At 39.8% G+C, this 22,544-nt stretch overlaps 1 protein-coding gene across 6 annotated transcripts in view; it reads right to left on the bottom strand.

The window, feature by feature from the left end:
- Window positions 1-21,898, bottom strand: part of atp11b (ATPase phospholipid transporting 11B (putative)) — a 49,175-nt gene extending 27,277 nt beyond the window's left edge. For 4 of the 6 annotated variants that reach the window (XM_047586985.1, XM_047586987.1, XM_047586984.1 and 1 more), the window contains exons 1-14: window positions 21,558-21,897; window positions 13,142-13,258; window positions 10,811-10,900; window positions 8,915-8,995; window positions 7,502-7,609; window positions 5,846-5,974; window positions 4,058-4,161; window positions 3,320-3,367; window positions 3,096-3,160; window positions 2,159-2,240; window positions 1,917-2,067; window positions 748-945; window positions 425-583; window positions 112-299 (exon numbers count right to left, since the gene is read on the bottom strand). In XM_047586985.1, the coding sequence (XP_047442941.1) occupies window positions 112-299; window positions 425-583; window positions 748-945; window positions 1,917-2,067; window positions 2,159-2,240; window positions 3,096-3,160; window positions 3,320-3,367; window positions 4,058-4,161; window positions 5,846-5,974; window positions 7,502-7,609; window positions 8,915-8,995; window positions 10,811-10,900; window positions 13,142-13,258; window positions 21,558-21,584 (1,547 nt within the window). In that variant the 5' untranslated portion in view covers window positions 21,585-21,897. Of the gene's footprint in view, window positions 1-111; window positions 300-424; window positions 584-747; window positions 946-1,916; window positions 2,068-2,158; window positions 2,241-3,095; window positions 3,161-3,319; window positions 3,368-4,057; window positions 4,162-5,845; window positions 5,975-7,501; window positions 7,610-8,914; window positions 8,996-10,810; window positions 10,901-13,141; window positions 13,259-21,557 lie in introns of all 6 variants that reach the window. The other 2 variants (XM_047586988.1, XM_047586989.1) reach the window with 1 other exon arrangement.
- Between the last annotated feature and the right edge of the window lie 646 nt (window positions 21,899-22,544).

Raw genomic sequence — 22,544 nt, 5'->3', positions numbered from 1 at the left:
TCATTGGAGATAGATAATAAAGGCTAAAATATATGCATGTTATAATTGTGAAACCACAATAGTACCACAATCATTGTTCTGAGACTAACAGAGGCTGGAGTGCTACCGTACCTCTTTGTTGCCTCTACTAATGCCTTCTCATCCGGTGATGAGGCATAGTACTCCATGTGATTGGAGGAGAAACCGTTGGCGTGGGAGAAAGGGTCCCCCCCACCAACCAGACAGTCGGGCTGGTCGTAGCTGATCTGAACCGTGTGACACAATGACACCGCCTGAAGAAAGAGCAATTCCTCGCCAATCTGGTTGGAGGGACGACAGAAAAAAAAAAAAGGATTCTTCGACTGTGATCTCATGATTACAACAATAAATCACATAAATTCACAGCCCTTTTAACATGAATGTAAAGATTATGCGAGTACGCTACCAGGCGAGGCGTGGAACCATCTGGTGAATCGTCTGTCATTCCCTCTGGAACCAGTTTGCCATTAACTTCCCGGTACTTGGTTCCGTTAATTGAACATTCGCGGAACTGCATTTCATTTTCTGTTAGCGTACCGGTCTTGTCAGTGAACACATACTCCACCTAGGAAACAGAAACACACAGAGAAACTGTGGATAAGTAGCGTTATTTACAGATAAAGGGGATTTCTCTTGACATATTTAACGTTTTGTGCGCATACATTAATAAAACAGTCATTAATTTGTTCTATTTGAGTAAATTAATATATTTTAACATCTCCTCCATACCTGCCCTAACTCTTCATTCAGGTCAGAGGTGTTGACCTGAGCTTTCTGGTCACTTTCCTCGTGGTAAAGGTCCAGATCCCAGCCGATGAAAAAGGAGCCCAGGAACTTTTGCATCTCCACAGTAACATACAGCGAGATGGGGATGATGAAGTTATACAGGACCAGAAATGCCAGGAAGTCTGAGATGAACTTTAAGATCTGAGGGAGAATAAGAGGCATTTTATAAGACTGTGGCACAAGAAAGAGCATATTAAAGCAAGAGAATTCAAAGCAGCTGTAATAAATGTAAATTTAATAAATGTAAGTAGTCTGCATTCTATAAGAATTTAAAGGAATATGTAAAAGTCTTGAAAGTGTCCGTGTATTAATCTGAGCCGCACACAGAGTGAAGAGACTACAGCATCGATCGCTCCAAATTAAAGCAGACAGAGTAATTCATTCCCATTAAGGAGTTAATTACCTCATGCGACAGGAAAGGAGAGTGAGAGACAGAAAGTAGCAGCTGTACAAAAACTCATGTTTATGACATGCTAGACAAGGAATGAGCTCATTTCAAGACATTATAACGACTAGATTGTGGAGTGAATCTTATCACGTTGTTGGGACTTGGATATTTTAATCTTCAGGATTTCGACTTCCCTGGAGAGAGGAGACCCAGTCATTGGTAGAGGGTGTACCACTGTTAAAAAGCCTGGAGGGTTTTTGGAGCATCTGTTCCACTAAATCTAACAACATGGCCATTAATTTGTTGCTGGTAGTGCATAACTGTGACTTCTTCTCTCTCCCTTTTCGCAGCACATACAGACTGCTGCTCTCTTTGACTGATTGGTGCTGGCAGGTAGGTTGATATGCCAGCAGGCCGTCCTAGTGACAGGCGCTTCCCTACTTATGCCTTGTCGCAAAATCTAGAGACACTAAAAGCAGCCCTCTAGCACCCTTCTAGCTCTGTGTGTGTTTCTCTGTGCATGTGAACTCAAGCCAGCCCCCCATTTTTACTTATATCTTCACCTTTATTAATTCATATTGGCAGAGAGAACCAGAGGATGTGACAGTGGAACAAAGTGCATCAAAAGCCCATCTTATCTCTAGGTACGATAGCCTGCACTACGTACAGAAGCAAACCATTAAGAATGCATTCCTCTGATACTTTAAAAGCAAAGCAGACTAACCGGACTGCTGTTTCTTTCCTGCTCAGTCTTTTGGTTGTAGAACGGTTCGTTCCATTTCTCCTCAGCCTGCCAGGCATATTTGAGGATGGTGCTGAGGACGGCCTCGAACAGCAAGATGACCAGGTAGATGATTAGGAAGGTATTCATCGACCTAACACAGAGGGATGTTTTATAGTTGAATGTTTTCGTTAAAGCACATCGCAGGAGAATGTTTTGCTTACTCTGGGATAACAGGAACTTACTTCTCTACTGCAGAGCGTTTCTGGGACTTGCACTTATAGTTGAGTGCCATCTTTGACTCCATCCCTGTGTAAACTGCCACACCTGCAACACGGCAGTTTGTTAAAATATTATTTGTCCATTAAACCTGTGATTGTGATTTAACCTCCTGAGACCTCATATCGTCCTCATATCAGGACGTTAAGTTTAAGGTTTTATTGCAGCTTATTCTGCTCCATTTAAACCCATTGTCCTCCTTAGTGGACACTTTAGTCTGCCACCTACTAGTAGCAAAGGTTAAAACTTATTTATGTGTATTTTTGTATGTTTCTAGTTTAATATGACTTGCAAATTTAGCATATTAGCAATTCTTCTAATTAGCAAGTACTCATTTGAGGACATTGGAACTTCATTGTTTGCAATTGTGTCACTGTTCGGCCATGTTCAGGTATTAAAAAAACTGTTGTAGACTTTGTCACACACTGGTGACTTCTTTATAATATAAATAATGAAATAATCCCAGTGTCCACATATGAGGACATTGTCTTTTATCGAAAACTACTACTTTCGGCTCAAAGAGGATGCTAAATTTTTTTAGCATGCTAATAATTTCCACAATGCTAATACCTCGTGGAAATTAGAAAATGCATACCAAATAAAAGCTTGGGTGTCAGGAGGTTAATGCTATCAGAATGTGTCCACAACAGATATTTGGCTATGCAAAAACATTGCAACATCGTAAACAGACACTTGAAGCCGTAGCTTCTGTAAAGCCTGCAAATAAATCCCTTTTTTAAGATTTAGCTTAGAGAAACATCCTTCAGTTAATCCCCCACTGAGCTTGGCTTATTCATGATACCCAATTCATTTGAGTGTTTTCCATTATGAAAAATGATTAATTTGCCGACATAAGATGCTTCGCTCTTGGGTGATGGTCGGGGTTCCTCGGTTTTGACTTACCATAAATCTCTTTGGTATTTTTTAACCTGGCTCCACGCAGAAGCAAATTCTCTGGACCCAGAGGCCTGAGATAAAAGTAAACAAACCATGTCAATACAGATAAAGATGGATATTGTTTTACACACCCTGAAGCAGCATGCCACTGAATTTCTATGATAGAGTAGCCTTCATACCAGTCTTATTGGGATGCTAATTTAGAAACCACGAGAGAAATCTGGTCTTACCTGACTATCTCCTCCCCATGCTGAGTCACAGTAATACGACCAACAAATCTGGAAGACAAAACAGCCATTTCAGGTGAGTGGACTGACAGAGAAAGTACCTGTGTGACCATAGAGCACTGGAGAAAATATCATGTAAACACAGGGAATTGGAGAGAGCTCTTTACATGTAGCCCAGTTAGTGCAAAAAGCCCTGTTTTTTATCTTTATTGCATTTTCTCTGACATGTTGTAACTTTATTAGATGAATCCATCTGCGTCTGAGCTGGTCCACAGATTGTTAAGAAAGTGACAGCACGCTAGGGAAGGGGGCAGGGAGAAAACTGCCACAGAAAGAAGCGGCATGATCTAAAAATACACGGATCGATCCTAAAGCAGCCAGCTAAATGACAAGAGGAAGAGAGGATGTTGAATAGGGGATGAAGCAATCTCACCCCATCATATGTTAAATGACACATCGTTGGCAGGACATTTACACCATGGTTTAATTATAGTGGATTTTACAGTAGGTTCAGAAGAAGATTTTTCTGAAGGCAATCCCCAGAAAAGACTGAAATAGTTTCCCAGTTTATAGAGAAAATACTATTTCCCATTATCCAAGAACAAATATTTCTTTCTCTTTATAATTATTTCTTATGTTTCGATATGTTTAATTGGAAATGTGATATAAATTTATTGTGTGACTTCACATTGTTTTTTTTGTTTTTTTTATACTCTCATACTGACAGGTACACATTATTACCTGTATAGGTCAGCTTCTGGTTGTTGACACTCCACCACAGCCTGCAGAGCCTCCAGCTGGGACACTGACTGACAGACGGATGTCTCTGCCACAGAGTAATGGGTCTACAAACACACAAACCACAAGTCAAATGCTACTGTGAGCGAAGTGTTGCTCAGAATGTTTATTCTTTATCCGTTATTAGGATCCTCATTAGCTTCCACAAAGTGGTTGCTAGTCTTCCTGGGGTCCACACAACAAATGGTTACAACAAAAAAGGTTAAACTTGTACTATATAATTAAAACACTAAACACATAACAGGCAAAATTAAATAAACAACAAATAAGTGAAGTCATTCTACAGTACAATAACCAACATAGACACAAAAATACAGAGTATAAATGAGAAATATATTTACTTTCTATGTTGTTATCTGTATAGGATTATAGGAATTTATCTTTAAGTACCCTTTTTAACAGAAAATCTACTACTGACGTGTCTGACCTTACATGGGAGCAGTTGATAATTTCTTAAACCCTGTTATCAACACATAACACGAGGGTGAACTAAACAAATATCTCTTTACTGGGGGTTAATAGTGTGTGTGGGACATGACTTTGTGCCTGCTGTGAAATTTCCTCTTTATGTCCTGTCATAAATATATTTTCATATGTCTACATACTTAAGTGCACACTACACCTGGAATATTTTGGCCGAGAAGTCACAATTTTATTAAATGTTTATATAAAAATGTACATGTTGGCTAACGTCACGCATTCAGTGCAATCAGAATTTGTGGCTACTTCCCTCAGAGAGACAAGCTACCTCTGTGGAGTTCACACTGAAAATAAATACCAAGTCCTGGGTTGGTTTTGCCCACTGAAAACTCTGCTTCCTGAACATTAACCTCAGTGTTGACAAAAGGGGCAAAAAGGTACAACAACATAACTTATGTAACTTTCGAAGCTGACTTTAATGGTTAATTAAATCATTTTATTTGATTTATTTTTTAACAAAAAAGTAACCTGCTGCACTGGAGTGTCTAAGGGTAGAAGCTGCTTTGCCAAGTGGTTAAATTATAATGATTTCTATGTTGTCTGGAGGAGCTCGTCCAGTTTTCAGCGTTAGGTAGTTGCCATGTCTGCAGGTAGTTGCCATGTCTGCAAATTATGTGTCGAAGAGGAAGCATAAATAATGAAAAATAAAATTGATCTGAGAACAGATGCAACTGACAGCAATTCTATATCTTACAATATATCTGTACTTTACCGGCGTAAAGACTGTACACACACATTTCTATGTCAACAATAAAACCTACCATGCTGCGTAAATAAACTGTAACAGAAGCAGCTGAATGTCATTAGAGAGAGAATTAAGTTACATATCCTCTGGCAAGATTGGGGGTTGTGGACCAGAGACAAGAGGAGTTTCTAAGTACGAAGTTGTAAAACTTTATCATCAAATGCAACTAATTCAACATTTTAAAAAAGTCATATGACAGATATACAAATATCTACTGGAAAAATTAAACTTTTGAACAAATGAAAACAATGAGCGAGCATCAGTGGAGGTTTCTCCATGTACAGAGCTTCAATATGAGTATAATTATCCTTATGATCCAAGAAGTAGATATATCATCAACTCTATTTTCCTGTGCACCACCTCCAATACTGTAACTGCTTATAACTACATAAAACCCACTTGATGCATTGGCTCAGACCAGTGAGTGTAATTACTGACCGCTGACTTTGTGCATGCACTCCAGGATGCCTGAGTGTAAGCTAATTTGAGTGACATCACATACAGACCTTAAGGTTGGTCTCTCCATCGAGGCTGGCTGTGGTGATGTGACATGTGCCATCTGCGCGATCAGACGACAGCAACGCCAGGTCAGCTGGGAACGTTTCATCTTTAGCCACACGAACGATGTCGCCGACCTGCGGGGACACGCGAACAAATACCATTATTTGCACTTACGTGGGGCTGTTTAAGTAAAAGACATCAACGAAATTACACAAACTTAAATGAGTGGATCTGTAAGTATTCTAAGACCTAGGACGTCCATCTTGCAGCCAGATTAATGTTACCAATTTTAATCCTACTGGGCACAATCATTTAAATTGGCATATAAAACATTAATATCATTGGTTTAATTCAACCATATACCTGTCTTATCAGAACTTTTGACACTTAAATTGCCTCTTGGGGACATTGGGGAATTTTCCACATATTCTAATTTCTTTTTTTTTTTTTTTGAGAGATAAAACTAGGTGCTTCATTTGTTACTGTCAATTTCCTTATAAGCTGTGGGAGTAAATGTTATCTGTGAATAAGAAATAAAAAAATGTCACACTGTGACTTTGACTCTGCTAGCACTGAAACCCCAAACCTCGTCTGACACATAGCAACTCTGCACACCTCTGTGCCTTTGCATTACATAATCTCACTCCTGTAGACTGCAAGTCTCTTGGCCGTGACTGGATAAACAATATAAAGTGTGCCTGACAAGTTTAAAGTCAAGGTCTATTTACTTTTTCGGAACACAAGTCATTTAAGCAGCATATGCTACAGACATACTGTGACCGCAAAGGATTTGTGTGCACTACAATGTTCTGTATAACAGGCATAGCATGGCAGCAAAAAACGATGCAACCTTGACAGGAGAGGTAACAGCAAGAACTAGTATGGTCGGCACATTGGGAGCATGCAAAGTAGCTGAGAAATCTGCTGACTGCCTCACATAGTCTTTGAGTACTACAGGAAACCATGTCAAACACAGGCTACAGCGGCAAATAATTGAAGGTTATGATGCCAACACATAAGACTCGGGCAAACCTACACTCAAGACCTAACAACTGTATTCATAATGGCTCCAAAGGGCAACGCAGGCACGGCCCATACAAGGAGAGAGGGATATGAAAACTCAATAAAGCGTTTCATTGGAGGCAAAATTAGTAAATGCCCCCGGGTGCATGATGAGTCTTCTTCTTAAGATATCATTAAACATGACATATCCTATAAAAAGAACATAAAAAAATGATTCCGTGTGGCTTTAAATGGTGATTTGGCAACGTTTGCAAATACTAACCTTGAGCATTTGTAGTTAGATGTGTTACAAGCACCATTAACAAGGTGTTCCAGTCACGTTTCATGCTCAACACTGTGAATGTCTCTGGTTTTTTCAAATGTTACTCAAGACACAGAGCTCCTTTCACTGGGGAGATTATATCTTTCTGGGGGTTTAAACACCACTAGTACTAGGAATTTAACAACCAAGTCAAAGTTAGCTATGAGTTGCAAACATCTATTCTAAGAAACTTTAAGGTAAAGAATTCCCTATTAACGAACACAGTGATTTACTTTGGCTGAAAAAAAGGTTCTGTTCCCAATCGAAGAGGAAATCTCTGAACTGGAATAACTGGCACAACAAAGTTCCTTTAGAGTGCAGCTTTTTGAGATCTTACCCTGATATTCTTTGATCTTGTCTGCACCAGGCTTCCACTGCGAACCACAAAGACTGGAGCTCCATTCACCTCATTGTCTGCCTTGTGTCTCAGCCAATCCTCATAGCCCTACAAAGACATTAACTCAAGTCACATAATGCAAAAGACAGATGGTTAATAGACTTTTATTGTATGACATGTTTGCGTTGTAGGCATGAGTGGTAATTGTTCAAGTTATTTAAAAAGCACCTCTTGTAATTTGTCAAGTTCACCACTTGACCACCGTCAATCAACGCTAAAGTTGTTTGTATTTAAGTGTTGAAAGTCGTACCACGTACCAATTCAAGAAAATACTGAATGAAATTGAAACTTTAGGCCATGTCCACACGAATACGACTTTTAAGTTTGGCACGTTTTTACGACCACCATGACGAAGCTGGATGTTTCGGTGGCTGGAAATGCACATTTTTGAATCCAGGTCACAGGGTGAAAAAGACAAATATATCATTATCGCACTCCTCTAGACCCAGATGTCTCGTAATAACAACAACAACATCAATGTTTGTGGCGGTGCTGCATCAAATTTTGACCCTTGTTGGGTGGCTAGGGCAATATTTACTGCTGCTTCACCACTATGATGAGCTGTAGTCCGGACTGTATGTTTGTATCATTGAATATACTATATACTTGTATCATTGTAAAGACTATGGACAAACCCATCATGACGTCACCCACTGGATTCTGAACCTCAAAACTTAAGCGTAAAGCGCGCAGAGCTCATTGTCGCCATATTGGATGAGCTTTACTCCGCCTACACCCGAATACTCCAAATATGGACATGGGGTCGGGTTGGGGTGGAGCTAAAGCAGCCTGGATGTTGAGACCCGCCCACTCAACTCTCTGCTACCTGTTAGCTCAAGCTACCACCTGTCACTCAAAGCGGGAACACCCTTAAATATGTAGAATTTCTCCTTGATAAAAAAATAAACAAATAGTATTACATAGAATAATAGTGAGACAAACTACTGAGTAGTACTGAGTGCTGTAAAATTGGACTTTTTAGCATGGGGGTCTATGGGGATTTGCTCTCTTTTGACGCCAGCCTCAAGTGGCCACTCAATGAGTTGCATTTTTTTGCACTTGCATGCGGGCTTCATCGCTTGGACCCAGATGTTGTTTCTTTTTTTGGCTGAGTTCTGTAGCAGAAGCAGCACTACGCACAGGCCTGAGATATGTGCTACACCGTTACTACAACTAGATGCGGTTTTGCGATGGATCCATCTTTACAGAGAAATTCTCGAAACGACACCAAGGAAAACCGGAAGAAAAAAAAAAAAAGAGTGTTTTGGTACATGTGTGTGTGGCCTTAGTTTACTTTGGTTCCCCATTGTCAGGCCAGCACAGAGGAAGCAAACCATGTTTCTGTGTTCTCACCTGTTTTATGGCAGTCACTGTAATCACAAAGAAGAGAGGCAGACCACTGGTGATTGGGGAAGTTGGGGTGTCTATCATTAACTGGGAAAAAAAGAGAAGACAGGATTAAAAAAATGGGTGTGACCTGTTTGACAGAAAATAAGCAAGCTAGAAAGACACCAGTGAGAAGTAGAGGCTTATGTGTCAAACAGGAAACCAGCTTCACTTCCCTCAAAGGTTAACCGTAACTGAACACAGAGCTAGTCACATACATTTGTACTTCCGTCTTTGTGATTGCCATTGATATCAAGCCTTCTTTAGTCCCTTGTTTAACCATCAAAACTTGATGCATTCCCTCAACCTAAAAAAACAAAACTTCAAAAGAGTATCAGGAAATCAGGGTTAACCAAAACATCGGCACTTTCCACAAACGTCTTAAGACCAGATTCGAAAAACTCAAAATCGTAAGGAGGTGACAATCTTCAAATGCAACCTTTACTGCTACATATGAATCTCAGCTTTCTCACTTTACCTGGATCAGTGAAGGGGACTTTGCTTAGAATTTCAACTGAAATGCAAGGTATCTTGCAAGGTATTTTGTAAATGTTTGTATTTCTCTTTTCTTTTTAAGTGCTATTTAACAGTTAAGTCACGTTTGTAAAATATAGATTGACCTTTATTGTAGCGTTGAGGGCACTGAGAGACAGGAAATAGACAGCGAGATAGGCACTCTTTTGTGGTTGAAATTGTATGTATATGTTTAAAATAGTGAACCCGTGCACTCAACCACATGAACTTCCCATGGCAATAGAGAAGTTTTTGCAGAGGAGCGTCTGATCATTTACAGAAGCACAGAACATGAGTCTTCTTTGTGTTTCTGTAATTACTTCCTGGATTAAATTTTAACATTTTGTTGCAAAACATTAAACAATTACTAGTGTAGCTGCTGAAGCCTCATCGGCTTCCTGGTAGCTGACCTTTAATGGAGAACATCACTGAAATCATTCTCACATTTACTTTTAAGTCGGTTTGTAATTTATAAACAAGTGAACACATATCAGTAAGGAGAAATTACAGGGCAAGGCATTGATGCCAGTTATATTAATGTAGTAAACTCTCATTTTGCAGGTTTAATTTAACCATTGTTAAAAAAAAAATTCATGGAAATTACCAGTACCTTTGAGTTTCCAACCACTAGTGCTATGATGCATTGCTTTTGTGAGATGCCCCTCTAATTTATTTGTCCTCATAAGAAGGTTGGGCAATTCACATTCCTTCTATTGTGTTACACTCTTGTACTGGCGCGCGGGTGGCTGTGATCAATAAAACAAAAGCAGCACAACCTGGAAAGAGGAAGAACTTAAATGACGGAGTTGCATCAGTCATTCAGATGTGTTAAGAGGAAGAAAATGTATATAGGACGTCCATTTATAAGGAGGGAGTGTGACTGGTCAAAATGCCATGAAAAGAGTCAAAGTTATTCCCATTGTCAAGATGAAAAGAGGTCCTTTGTCAGTGATTTAAGACTAAGCTGACTTCAGCTCCACTGGCAAGTTGAGTGGTGGAAAGAGGAGGCCTTTTTAGACGGAGTTAAGTCAATTGCTTTGGCTCCACTACACAGTCCCAAATAAATCAGGAGAAGGCTGAAAATGTGAAAGCCACATCCTACTTCAGCCCAGGATGACTGATGAGTAGTGAAGGCCCAACGCTGAGGGCCGGCCATAAAGACACACGTATCACTAAATGTGCGGATGTAATGTTTTAATATAAGACCTGTTTTTCTTGTGATCCCTAGAAGTCGATGAGTCACTCTCACACATGTTTGCGCTCAACAGACGCACACACGTTTGTATTTAGAGCAGGTCACACTTGACTGCTCATGATTTGAATGAGGGGAGCGTGTATGAGTGTTATTACCTGTACAAGGAAGATGATCAGAAAATAGAAGTTGGCTATTCTTCTGAACTGCTCGAACAGATTTTTGGGGACAAAATTCCAAACTGTGTACTGAAAGAGAATGAAAAAAAAAATGAAATGAAAATACTTCAGGCATTATTTAAGACCTTCAAAAAGCCTTTGAATAACCGATGAAATCATATTTGAAACCTGCGTATAAATACAGCCGTGACAGTCTGAACACTATGCATCCTGGTGTCATATGCGCCTCAGGTCAGTGACACACCCGGCCATCCACGGGAAGTGAAAGAAAACGTGATTCATCTTGCGTTGCTCTGTGGTCCAGTCCTGATGCTTATGTGCCCCGACTGGTGTGCAGCAGTCCAGCCCCGTACAAAACAAACTGTAAGGCACTGTGTGTCCTGAGATACAGTAGCTCGCCTGTTGGATCGGACCACACGGGCCAGCCTTCGCTTCCCACATGCATCAATGAGCCTTGATCGCCTCTGACCCTGTTGCTTGCTCAATGTTTTACCTTCCTTGGACGACTTTGGATAGGTACTGACTACTGCACACCAGGAACACACATCAAGTTCTGCAGCTTGGAGATTCTCCAAACCAGTCATCTAGTCACTGTACTCATTCCACTTGAATTTAGTCCTTCTAACATCAATTTTGAAGTCAAAATGTTCATTTGCAGCCTAATATTGATTGGTTCTAACTTTACAGTACAGGAGACATGTTTGTACATTGTTATAATTACTGTAGACTGGCACTTAGGGCTCAGCAGTATATTGGTTAATATTGAATACTGGTATTTTTTTCCGTTATAATATGAATTTTCAATATAACGAAATACTGGTGTTTTTTATTACACGGCAACCAAAACTTTGTTCTGTTTTGAGATCTTGCCGCCCTCGCAGCCATGGAGCTCGACAGGCTGCACAGTGACAAAATCAGAACGCATCAGGCAGGTACATCAACGTCATCTGGTTATTTAGCAGGACGATGCAGAACACCTTTCACACTGCAGGCGAGCCAAGCTGAGCCATTAAAATAGGTCAATTGCCGGGTTATTCGACTTGTGTAGAAATGCCGTGGCAACCCTTTCACACTGCTGAAAAGACCCAGGACGACCCGGGTCAATGTGAGATTTTTGCGCAGCTTTACCTAAGTGCTAATGTAGCATTTCTAAACACAACTGATGTATTTGTCACTGCAAGCCGTGGTGAAGATGGAAAGGTCTAAAACTGAAGCAGCTGAACGAGAAGACCATGAAGACACGAAAGAACTTCTGCCAAAAAACGGTGCTGTGTCGGTCGTTTGGGGTTTTTTTGTTTTTCAAAAATCTCAACCTGTTGTTGGGCTAAAGTTGTTGCCTGAGGCAGCAATGCAAGCAATTTGCTCTACCACATTTGCCGCAAGCATGTCTTGGAATATCAACAATGTATGAAGTTAAGATCAGAGCACTCCACATCTAATCAGCAGATGGTGCTAACACGGGGCCACGCAAACCTGTTTTCCTACTAGTGTGGAATTAGTCTACAATATTTACTCATCATGACAGTAGAATAGTCCACTCATAGTCAATCTACTACATCAATTCCTCTCTAAACCAGAAAATATTATGAATGAAAAAAAAAAAAAAAATACTGTGATACTGTCAGAATTTTGAAAAATACAGTGATATACATTTTTGGTTGTACAACCCAGCCTTATTTAAACTTTTAGTTGTTTCTGTCCCTCAAAAATCATGACTTCCAATCAATTCCTCGATAATCCTGGTACTGTGACCACCCACTCAATCATTTAATCAATGGCAGCCATCACTGCTGGTGACAGACAGGAGCCTCTTAGGATAGTTTGTCCAGTCAGTGTTACAACTGACCTCCTGATCCTTTCCCTCACACAAAAGTTTTTTTTTTCTTTTTTCCCTGTACTCATTCTGCTATCAACAAGCAAGCTTATCTCTCTCCCACTTGAGAGATTCGCACAAATGTGTTTGCAGTGGCTGTGTGGGTGCAAACAATCAGCTCATGGGTTTAGCGTTTTTGTAGGTGACACATTTTGTTCAGCTGTGTTTGATGTCTGAGCACCGACAACATGATGTGAACCATTTCTTTCTGCAGCAGAAGTGCGTGAAACCACTGAAATATACCACTGATCTTATTTGCACTTCTGGCTAGAGATGGGACTTCTGCAGTGACACACAATTACAAAGCTGCTGTTATGCAAGAAAACACAGCTTCCAGTAAAACACATTGACTATAGGCTTTTGGGAACACTTCAAGGTCCAAGCACACGGGGAATATTTCATTAGTACAATATGTTAGGCAGTAGAAAGTTCGGTACCTTGGATGAAATGATTCTGTTGTCAGCAAAGCGTTGTGGTACGTAGTGGCCATGCTGCGGGAAACGGTTCGCTACATAAACCGTCCTGGTGTCACTCTGATGAGGAGGGTCAAAGCCCTGTGAGAAGGAAGGAAATATGAGAAGATGGGGAGAAAGGGAGAGGGTGGGGTAGAAAAACACAAGTTACTTCATAACTCCGAGCACATTCCTTATAATGGACAGTTTTTCTTGATGGGCTTTCTTGAAAATTAAATACAAGTCTACTTTATATTAAAGTATATTTTAATATGTAGGTCAGTGCTGTTGCTGAGATATAGTGTTAAGTGCCTTCTTCTGTTGTAAATGACTGGTTTGCCCACCTGACACTCACATGACTATGACTGAATATTTGTTCAGTGTGGAAGGTTATGGCCCCTGATTGTCCATTAATAGAGGAATAACAGATAAAAGCAATCTCTTCAGCAGGCAAGGCAACAAAATAAGGTTCTAAAAACTATGAATTCATCCATTCATTTGTTACTGCACTATAATAACATTCTTTGTTTATAAACCTGCAGTAATCAGACACCAACGAATGTCAGGTTTCTTCCATGAGAAAGGGGAAAATGTGCACTTTTTTTTTATGTAATCTCTACTAAAACAGTATAAAACACAAACATAGGGAACAAAAACAAGATTCAGCTTTTACTTGAGGATGACACATTTTAAATCGCAAGTACAAGATCCCATACTAAATCATAATTGCAAGCAATTAACTCAAATGAGCGTTGGTCAGACGAATACAGCACTGACCATATTTTAAAGTAAGTCATTTTATAGTGTTGACACTGGATGGAGGTGTGACGAGCCACTGACAGTTTAAACTAAACTAACATTGGCCCGAGGCAACATTCTGTTCTCCTGTTTAGTGCGGCTTCAGTCACCGTAGAGCTGGGAGTAAAGCTATTTTTACTGTGCCATTAGGTTTTCTGGAGCAGCTGAGGTTAACTGGGGCCCTGACGGATCCGACAATAAGAGACAAAAAGAGAAGCAATACTAGATGTAATGATTCATAACGCTGTGTGTACGCAAGGTCCTGGTTTATCTTTACACCTGAATGAAACAGAAAAGCCTAATCCAAAACAAATATACTGTGGAAAATGAAATAATTCCAAAGAGCTTAAACTAAGTATCAACAAAAACACTAGCATGAATTGTTATGATGATTTGCTTTTCTTGTAAACTTAGAAATTCAGTGACATTTTCCTTTTCTGTAAAGTCTTAAGAGGTGGGTCATAACATCGATTAACGTTGGCAATTTTTCATCCGTAAATTCAGACACTGTTATCAAGTTATTGTTCTGAAATATTCTGATAATGATTTCTTTGTCACACCCTACCCAACTGCTATAATAAGGTTTCCTACAAGGCTGCTTACAGTCATGTGCAAATGTCACATGACGTAGGTTGTAACACACCCCCATGTACACGCGCGCACAAACAAACACACACACACACACACACACACAGAGAGGAACATATCCGGCCACGTAACTCACTCCCACACTGATTCACCTCTGTTCAGGGACACATGTAAACTATTACTGCCTTTCTGTGCAAGTCGCTCCAGCCCTCCACAATCTGCTGCCGTCTTCCTAGTTTAGAAACGACAGATCTCTACCTGAACACATAATGTATATTTGAGTCCCAGGTTCAATTTAGCATTTATAAAAGTCACACCGTCTTTAATTTTTAAGGGCAGTACACTGAGTGCACAAACTTTGATGGTTTTCCTCGGCTCCTTACGTTAATGTAAATGATCTTATCTATATTTATAATAGAACCAATGTTTAATTTCTAAACTTTTAAAAAGGAACGGCATAAAATATTTACGCTTGATCATTTTCTTTTCATCCAATACTTTCCCACTTGAGTTCATTGCACACATTCAGGGTTGTCTTAAAACTCTGTATGATGAAACATTCAGTGGCTGGTTTGTGCTGATTCAGTTCTGCTTAACAATTAAATTGCATGGTTCCTTTTTACCACGCTCTAATAACATGGCTTAGTTTCAAACAGAAAAAAGCCTCCTACTCAAACACACAGTATGTTTATAGGAACCTGTCTCACCAGCCCACTGACCCAGTCAGTCCTGGCAAACAGTGGCCTTTCTCAAATTTCCAACCAGGCAAACACAACCAAAGCAAAGGAAGTTCTGATAGATTTCAAGTATATGAATGGCCTCTACTGAAACCTTCTCACTGTATGTGCAATAATGCATCCCAAAAACGTCACTATGAAATGTATAAATTGAAATTGTTACAAATGAAAGCCACGAAGAACCTGTTCATCCTGCGTTGAATCCGGGTGAGCATACAGTACGATACAGCTTGTAGTTGGTTTTTATAGTCAGAAAAACGTACACAATACTACCACTGTGTTTAACACCGGATACCAAGCTCTCCAGAAGCATTAATATATAAATATACTGCAAATACAACATGACCCACTGCAGGTGCTGACAAGCCAGGAAGTGTGTGTTGTAAGCCAGAAAACCCCCACATCTAACAAAATGCAATTGTTGAGTCAATGTCATTGATCAATGTGCTATTACATCCTTGCAGACAGCTTATGGTAATTTTGTACTTGAAGACCGTGAACATCTCACTTAATACACCTTTACATGGTTACTGCAAGGAACCAGACCTTTGGTTGCCTGAAGACTTCCCACTCACATTCACCGCCCAGTTTTCCAGACAGTCTGAGTCAGACATTCGAGCTAGGCACCACATCAATCAGCTGAAGTTTAAGTTGCTTAATCATTGATAGCTTGGCTTACAGTACCTTAAGTTAGCCTAACTGCTGGCACGTTGCACTTATACTGGCCTATGTAAATGTAACAGAGATGTGAAATTGAGTAATTAAAGGAAGCACCTTACTCAATGCTTCCATAATCACTACATTGCAAGTTAAAGACAGTTTGTGGATGTGCTTTCATGGACTCAAAGCATCTTGGATAAATCTAGACAAGACTTTGTTTTGAGATACAGTTATGCTAGCTGGAGTACTCTGCATGTATTTATTTTATCCCAGGTTCTGACCACTATCGATTACTCACACAAGCATTGGGTTCAGCCAAATGACCAGAAACAACGGTCGCAACAAAAGCATTTCACTTCTGAAGCAATGTGTCCTTGGTGATTACAGAATTACATATTACTTCACTCTAGATGGAGGGAAAAAAAAGAAGCCTATAGAAAACAGGTTATATGACCCTTACTACCCAAAACGTACAGCGGAGAAAGTCATTAACAAATATCAAAACCACATTAGCCCAGATGCAGCAACTTCTTTTCGGTCACCTTCCTCTTTCGCCTCAAGACATTTGACTTGACACTGGATTTTCTCAACCGAAACCACATCAAAAGCAGGAAAGTTGCTTAGCTAACTATTTTTCATAAACTGATCATTTGTGTTGTAAATATCGCAAGCCCCTGGGATACAGTAATCAGTAAACAGGATGCTCTTAATTATCATGTGCAGGGAGGTCTGAGTACCCACATTCACACAGAGCCACTACTGCCCATGCATTAGTGACACTTTAAAATTTTCATCATATTATTGAGGTTACAGTTTTGTCAAATCTTTCATTAAAAAAAAGGACGTGTAAATTAAAAAATGTAACCAGTGCCACTGAAAATCAGCAATTTCTTGTCTAGTTGGTATGCAGCATCTCAATATCTCATGTCTAATGTAAGTGAACGTCATGTAACAGGAAAGCATCGCCAAGCTGTATTTAGCTGTTACAGGTGTCTACATTAAAATTGGAGCTATGGTTACCAAAATTGTGAAAAACACACAGGTAATGGGCTGAACACACTGCCAATTCCCAAGGCACGGCAATTATCACTAACTGAAGAAGACTGATAAATACATCACTCATTAAAAATACAACCAAAGCAGCACTCACTCGCATCATCTGCTCTGTTAGTCCGCTGTTCATGTTCCAGACTAGTCAATTATTTATTTTGCCAAGTAAAGGTCGGAAAACTTTGCATTACAATTTCAGTCAGCGGAATAGATGTGTTATTTTGTCAATAACAGTCCAAAACACAACACTATTCGCGCCACTGATGTGTGCAACAAAGAAACATATCAATGCAGATGATGGTTTACTTGACAATCATGTGGTTCTTCAACATCTTGACATATTCGAGGACTAGCAGTGATGATGAGCCAAAAATCTAATTTAATGTCTAGAATGACAGAATGTGTTATTAAGGACTTTATGAAGTATAAATGTCAGACAAACTAAAAAAGTGCTGATGTTACATTTGGCTGGACAGAGATCAGACAGATGTACGACTGGTACTGGAAGCACTTAAACATCTCATTAAGCACGCCAACCAGCAGAAGCCAAAGCTCAGTCAAAACAAGTATATGGAGAAAACAGGTAGCAGACGAGTTACAGACAAATTTCAAAGGACCAAATTTGTGTGAAGGAGCTTTTTAGGCCATGTCCGCACGTACCAAAATAATCTTTTTTTTTTAATCCGTTTTTCCTTGGCGTCGTTTCAAAATTCTAGTTGTAGAAACTCTGTAGTACAGGCTTATGTGTGGCGCTGTTTCTGCTACAGACGTCAGCCAAAAGAAATAAGACGACGTGGTGGAGCATGCACATCATCCCTGCGCCCTGTATACAAACATACCGCCCAGATTACAGTCCCTAATCCACTTTAGCTCATCATAGTGGCAAAGCAATAGTATATATTGCCTAGCCTAACCACCCAACAAGGGTCAATACCTGATGCAGCACCGTCACAAGTCTATAGTCCCGTAGTGTTATTGTTGTTGTTGTTATGAGATGTCGGGGACTAAAGTGTCAAGGGGTAGGGCGATGACATCATAGTGTTCTTATTCAGGTGTCCAAACAAATGAAATAAAAAATAAAAAAAATTAAAAAAAACACACAGGCTCCATATTTGTCTTTTTCACACTAGAACCTGGATTCAAAAAGATGCGTTTCCAGTCACCGAAAAATCCGAATCCGTCATAATGGTCGCCCTAAAGACTTATGTGGTTTCACACAAAATCAGATTTGTGTGGACGTGGCCTTAGTGTATGCTGTGTCACATATTGTTAGATAGAGCTATTAAGCGTGTAAAGTGTTTGTAATACCTCAGCAAAATAGGAATACAGACAGTATACTAACCATTACAGTGACTAACTTGTTAACACTCTGCACAGCAGAAATCACACATTCCCGACTCCCGTACCCACATCAATTTAATGGCTGACAGGCAATTACTTCCTACTTAAAGCCTACAAGTCCCAGAGTGCCTTGGGCGAATCACTGCCATGAACACTGGCACCACAATACAACCAAGGCAATGCACTGAGACTTAAAACCAGGAGGCGTGTGATGTAATGAGATGAGCTAATTGGAAAAGTAAAAGGGCAGAGAGGTAGCTGCATGAAGATCAAGCGACAAAGACAAAGAAACACAAAGAGGAATATGGAGAGAAAAGCACGGAGACTGTCGGTGGTCAAATGTTCTGGGTGCCGCTTTTGACAGTATGCGTGATGACAATGGCAATAATAACATGACTACAGACATGCCAAACTGACAGCTAACAATACTTGACACAATATGAAAGGAGCAGAGTTACAGATGAAATGTAAGTAATCTATTCAGAACGACAAAGGACAGGTAATTACAAGATGTTTTACTGCTTTCATCATGTTCATGAAAAATCCTTAATATGAGACTAAAAGTGTAGGATTTCATGTCATGTCATGTTTCATGAGGCTTAGCTGCAAAGTATATGCAGTTGTCTAAACAATGCAGTTGATTATATATTCATGTATTTTCATTGAACTCTAAAATAAAAATCAATAAGCAGAAACTGAATCCCTAATTAATACATAGTAAATGCATCAATGACAGCTAATAACCTCTAATAACCTATTTTTTTTCCAAATTATATCACGATTATTGCCGTTGGGAAGTTTAGATGCATTCAATGACCATTTATAAAAATCTTTGTGAAGGTGTATGCAAGATCCCATATTAAACATAACTGCAGATAAGGATTTCTTGGTGATTTCACACTCCAAACATAAACAGTAACCATATTTCACTAAAGCAAAAAGACAGTATTGACTGATTAGCCTGCAAGCAAGCCCAAACATCTGCCATCAGACAAGCAAGAGGTTAGTATATATTTACAGTTAACAGGGATTGGCGAGAGGTCTTTGGTCTTTGCCGAGAGGCACAAGTCACATTTTAGAGAACTGAGAACTTTTTATGGCACGGAAGAGATCTCTTGGGCCACTTAAATCATTTTGCCGGGCTTTATGAGGTCACCTGAGCACTGAACAAAATGTCTCTGGTTGTAAGACTACCTAACTGAGTGCAGATAAATACTTTTTTTCCTCAGTATTTGTTGTAACTGGGCACATACTGAAATCCAAATGGGGTGTGACCGAATTTCTTTTCTAGTGTGGCTAGAATTTGTTCCGTCTCTTGCATTAAAATAGTAGCTGTTCAGCAACAAGATCACACACACTTTAAGATCTCCCGAACATCTCAGTATTCTTTTAAATTGTTATGATGAGAATGAAACAATTGCTCCCTTGGAAGAAGTAGGAAATCAATGTGAAAACTAATGGTCAGCAATAACAATGATGGTAAGAGAATGGTCAGCAATAATACATAGACTGCAATTAGTGATTCTCCAAGGGGAACACGGGAGTGAACAAAGGTTGACATGTCTTGCTTGCAGAATGATATGTCAAGAGTTTTCCCAGATGCCACTCTTGCATGTGCTGTAATTATAGTAGGGCTTTTATGATGTAAATGCAGCAGCACTAAAATGATGTCAGCACTGCTTAGGGAAGAAAACTGACATTAAAAGCCAGCAGTAATGCCATTTAGGACTCTCATGCATTCCCTTCCTTCTTCCTTTTTCATAATGGAGTCCCCATGTCACTAGAGAGGAACGGATAAGCAATATAAGAGTGAATAAACGTCACAGCAGTCCCTGCCAGCTGATATCAAGGTCAGAAAAATGTCCTGCAACAAACTTTTCATTTAGGTCAGTTGTATTACCATGCACTTTAATTACACTTTTAATTAACTGGGCAGGTCAATTAGAAATGGGATGGGTCAAACGAGCTGAGCTATCTCAAATTAGAAGGAGACTAGCATTTCTAAATGGACACAAACTCTCCGCGGTGCTCTTAAAAAGTGATGGCAGCATTTAATCTCTAAAAGCAGAATGAAAAACTGTAGGCTATGTGCGGGCCGACAAACTTGCAGCCACGCAAGGGTTAAAGGATTTAGTGAGTGTCTCTATAACTCAATTGCAAATATAGAGGGTACTCGGTGAGCAAAGTAACAAACGAAATCAACCTTAACATTGAACAAACAGTGGCTATGGTGACATCACAGATTAACTAAGTGACTGATCTCATGACATGTACTCATTCATTCATTCATTCACATGCTCACACATCCCCTTTGCCTCTATTCGCATTTATTGAATGCTCCAAACACTACTATGTTTAAATAAATACACAGCATCGTTTCAACTGGAACTGCCGTGTGAGTGCAGTTTGATTGTGCAAACAGGACTAGCTGAAATCTAAATAAAAGACGTCTCATTTCCTTGACATGAACCATTATTGTGGTTTGGATGCTCTGCAGATGTCTTTCCCTGCCGACGCGTCATCGCAATGTGTTTGCAGGAAAACAAAAGGTGATGACAGCAAAAACAGGACGCCGTCTACGCGATAGGTTCTTAATTAAAAAAGCTTGTTGTAGGTTTAAGCCAGTGTACAACATTTAAATTAGACCAGGTTAACGTTACAACAATCACAATAAAGTCATCAATAAAGTTAAAATAACACAGGTTACTGTCAGCTGTTATCTTCTGGAAATTGAGATGATACCAAACCACATATTAAAGTTGCCGTACTAAGCATTTTAACATGAATAAATGCGTTAATGTGAAAAAATGTCTGAACAGTTCGTCAACACTTGATAAAGTGAAGTTAGCAAAGTTTTACTGTTGTTAGCCGGTGAGCTAGTCTTGGCTTAGTTGGGGTTCAGGTATATTTCAGAAGGGGAAACTATTCAATAGTGGATATAATTCTCGAAAACTCACATTTAACCTCATATTTAAACTCAGGACTTGTCTGGCGTTAGTTTTTTAATCTATTGTTTGCCAATTAACAGCAAACGTTAACAGCTAGCTCGCTAACCTGTACCTGACTGACATCTCGAGCTCGAAGGTTTTGGAAAACTAGCTAATTAGCTAGACTAGCTTGTTAAATTTTACCAAAATAAAGTTAATATAAGTCTCAACCCGCTAATAAACATTCATCGTGTTTGTCGTTTTGTTTTGGTAAATTGAAGAAATGAAGGCAGGTTTTACCAGCTGCTGTCGTATCCACCGTAGCATCCTCGCAGAATAGGCTCAAAGTAGCTAGCAGCGAGCTACTCCAACAAAACCGTCCCGAAGCATATATATTCCCACCGAGAGGCCACTCTGGTCGGACGCATTACGCGGCGCACTCAGGCGGTGCAACGACGCAGACATGTACATCCAGTCTTCGCCATTTACCACAAATTATTCCAGGTTGAAAGTGACAGACGACTGGCCACGGAGTCCCAGTGAGCTACGCTGCTACATCTCTGCCCACTGCCACGATCAGTTTCAGCCTGCCTGCCAGCACAAACACACACTGCTTTCTCTCTCTTTCTTTCTCTCTCTCTCTCTCTGTGCGGATACTGACTGAGTGCTCTCTGACGGCCTTTCGACGCCCCCTGCTTGTCTGTGTTCACCATAGATCACAGGTGTCAAACGTACGGCCCGCGGGCCCAAAGAGGGTCTTAATCTGGCCCGCAGCAGGAATTTACAAAGTGCGGAAATTACACAAAAGACTGCACATTTCTCAATGAAAATGACTACTTTTCCTAAGACTAGATCTGAATTGAGTTGTCAGTAGGTTATGACAACATTTATTAAAGGAAGTGTAAATCATGAATTGTGTCACAAAAAATGTAAATCTCAAACTTTTACCATGTAGTGATGCTGACTGGGCAGCAGATTGTAATGACCGGAGAAGTCAAACTTAGTAGGAGAAGTGGACAGAGCACAACACTGAGAGCCAGAACTAAACAGCAGACAGCAATGTTCACAAATGCTTTTCTTTTTCCTCATTTTCATCTCTTTTTAGAGACTACACATCTGGAGTTGTTGTTGCTTAAAGATAGATAGATAGATAGATAGATAGATAGATAGATAGATAGATAGATAGATAGATAGATAGATAGATAGATAGATAGATAGATAGATAGATAGATAGATAGATAGATGTATAAAAGGAATGAAGAGAACACACGTCTACATGACACTCAT

The sequence above is a fragment of the Mugil cephalus genome, chromosome 6 (assembly GCF_022458985.1).
Source record: "Mugil cephalus isolate CIBA_MC_2020 chromosome 6, CIBA_Mcephalus_1.1, whole genome shotgun sequence".
In the NCBI taxonomy this organism is placed as follows: Eukaryota; Metazoa; Chordata; class Actinopteri; order Mugiliformes; family Mugilidae; genus Mugil; species Mugil cephalus.
Note: the sequence above shows the minus strand (reverse complement) of the source record. Positions and strands in the feature narration are given on the sequence as shown.